The 2,796-nt window shown below is 43.8% G+C and overlaps 1 protein-coding gene across 1 annotated transcript in view; it reads right to left on the bottom strand.

Moving 5' to 3' along the window:
- LOC107740566 (uncharacterized) overlaps positions 1–2,796 on the bottom strand; it is a 33,321-nt gene that overhangs the window by 6,921 nt on the left and 23,604 nt on the right. The window contains exons 6-7 of the mRNA XM_016553014.1: positions 551–681; positions 272–436 (exon numbers count right to left, since the gene is read on the bottom strand). Of these exons, the coding sequence (XP_016408500.1) occupies positions 272–436; positions 551–681 (296 nt within the window). The remainder of the gene's footprint in view (positions 1–271; positions 437–550; positions 682–2,796) is intronic.

Genomic DNA, 2,796 nt, shown 5'->3' with positions numbered 1-2,796 from the left:
GCTACAGACTTCTAGGTCAGGGAACTACAAATCCCAGCATAAACCTCAGACATGGCCGCCCGGGGCAATACCCCACAATACTCATACATGGCAGCGGGCTAAAACGTTGGACTTCTAAATATACGCATGCTCAGATACCCTATATAAAAAGACTCACATCTCCGCACTATTTGTGAAGTATACGGTCCATCCCTGTTGCGATGTTACAATTTAGTGATGTTAGGTCAAATGAGGCCAGGTTGAGGTTTGTATAGGTGGATGTTAAAGTCACCCATAACTACCAGCAGAGTGCCATCCTCAAGAAAAGACGACAGCAGCACTTCTAACTCTTCCAGGAAATTGCCTAGCTGACCTGGTGGACGGTAGATGACAACAAGTTGAAGTTTGGCAGGATTAGTGATAGTGATGGCATGATATTCAAAGGAGGTGTAATTGCCTGTCAGTGGAGAGCACTGAAGGAGTAGCAATGTTGTCTGCTGTGATGCAGGTTGTCTGCTCTGATGCATGACTGGCCAAGGCCAGAATGAAGTCAGCTTTGTTGACAGCTGACCGACAGTTCCACAGTTCAATAAAGATGGTGACAGGCTGAGGAGAGGACATGGCAAGGGGATGTAGAAGTCTTGGTATGTGCCTCTGTTTGCGCACATGCTTGTACTTCCATCTGCCATGGACAGAGATGAACTGGTGACACATGATGAGTGTAATACAGGGAAAAAGTAAAGTGGTAAAGAAAAGAAAGGGTTACTTAGAGTGGGAAGTCTGTTGAAGTTAACTTCATTTCAGAACATTCATTCACGGATTTGCACTACGCTACGGCCTGCAGTGTCCTCACACACAGATGAAACTTACTAGAGAAGTGTAAAGTGTGGCATAATATACCTCTGTAAATACATACCATTGAAATTCACGTCTTGCACACTTTAATGCCCTTTGAATGGAACATATACTCTCCCTTCGAACTGAAATCATGGCGGAATATTCTGTGAAGTCCACTTCGCAGGGCACTTAGTCAAATAGAACAAACGTCTGAAGTGATAAGAGATACATACAAAATGTGCAGAGCGGTGGGTCTCGAGGACTGGAATTGAGAACCACTGACTTAGAGCAGGGTGCTGTTGGTGTGCTTGTTTGGTGGAGCTCTACCCAGGTAGAGTAGCAGGTCTTTACCAGAGTGGTCTTCACACAAGCAGGGCTGCAGCTTCAGTATTGTTTGCTAATTAAGCAGTGCAACTACATTATTAACAGTGTACAAAGTGTAAACTGAAACTTCCACTGGATAGCTCTTAAATTAGCAACAATTAACAGATCGTACCTTAGTAGTGTCAGGGAAAAACACGGATTCAATTTGCAGGTTCAACTAAATTTCAATCTCAAAAAACAAAACTCGGCTGGGACTGAAGACCAGAAGCCGTAATTCAGGGCAGAGATTAGAGACAGGATGAGGGGAACAGTCTAAACGAGCCTCCAGTCACTCCACTAGGCAGAGAGGGTAAGGCGTAGGGAGATAAGCGCACACAGTCCCAGCATCAATGCTGACGCAATGTCAGAGTAGAGAGAGAACAGCGCACAGAGTCGCAGCGTCAGAGTAGAGAGAGAACAGCGCACAGGGTCCCAGCGTCAGTGCTGACGCAACGTCAGAGTGGACAGGGAACCGCGCCTAGGGTCCAAGCGTCGGCACTGATGCAACGTCAGGGCAGAGAGTTCCTTGTTGAGTGCGCCGAGAGGGGCAGGAGAGGAGATGCCGCGAAGCGCGGTTCTGGTAATGCCAGGGCAGGAACTGGGGAACAGAAATCTGGTGAAACGAGAGGCAGAGAGCGAGCAGAAGAGAAGACAACCTGAAAACACTAAACTGTACTTAAAGCATATCAAAACACAACAAGACTGGTAGTAAGTCACGAACGAAGTGTAGCGTGTTCACACCACAACGGTCAGACACAAGACTACACACGAGGGGAACTTAAAAAGAGGGAGAATTAAGGAATTAACAAGTCACAGGTGTGACGGCAGCTAAAGTAGTTAATAAGATAACGATGGGGAGGGAAACCACGAAGACAATGAGCACATGGCATGTCAAAACAAAGACAAAAACAACAACAACCTGCTGATCAGACCGAAGTCATGACAAGTAGTCTTAAAAGTGCAGTTCAAACTCCTTACTGGCAACAGCTGCTAGATCAACAACCACAGCACGTACACTACAGCTACTACTCACTCTGATAAACAAATGCTTCTCTTCTTTTTCCTATTTCCTTCAGCAATTCTGCTTGTGGTTAATAAGAAGAATCACTGAAGGAAAGAGGAACAAGAAGAGAGAAAAAAAAGATCATGTGATGCTACTGAGTGGACGCAGAGATCCAAGCTCCTAAACTTTTTTTTCAAATTTTACTCTAGAAGAAGAAGAAGAAGAAGAAGAAACTTTATTGTCATTCTAATAATACAACGAAATTTGTTTGGTAGCTTTTAGAGACCAGCAGCATAACAGCAAAACAACACTAAATACATTTACACTCAACGTATTTGACTACCTGACGCTTGCTTTCAGTGTTGGGTAGTGGATCGCCATTCTAAACTTAAAGGGGTCCTATTATGCTTTTTCACTTTTTCAACTTTAGTTAGTCTGTAATGTTGCTGTTTGAGCATAAAAAGATATGCAAAGTTACAAAGCTCAAAGTCCAATTCAAAAGGAGATATTTTATTTAACAGAAATCACTTTTCAAAAACTACAACGAACAACTCGTTTGGACTACAACGCATATTTTCCAGGATTTGTGATATCACAAATATCGACGAATGGGA

Source organism: Sinocyclocheilus rhinocerous, unplaced genomic scaffold (assembly GCF_001515625.1).
Source record: "Sinocyclocheilus rhinocerous isolate Xijiao unplaced genomic scaffold, SAMN03320098_v1.1 scaffold5122, whole genome shotgun sequence".
In the NCBI taxonomy this organism is placed as follows: domain Eukaryota; kingdom Metazoa; phylum Chordata; class Actinopteri; order Cypriniformes; family Cyprinidae; genus Sinocyclocheilus; species Sinocyclocheilus rhinocerous.
Note: the sequence above shows the minus strand (reverse complement) of the source record. Positions and strands in the feature narration are given on the sequence as shown.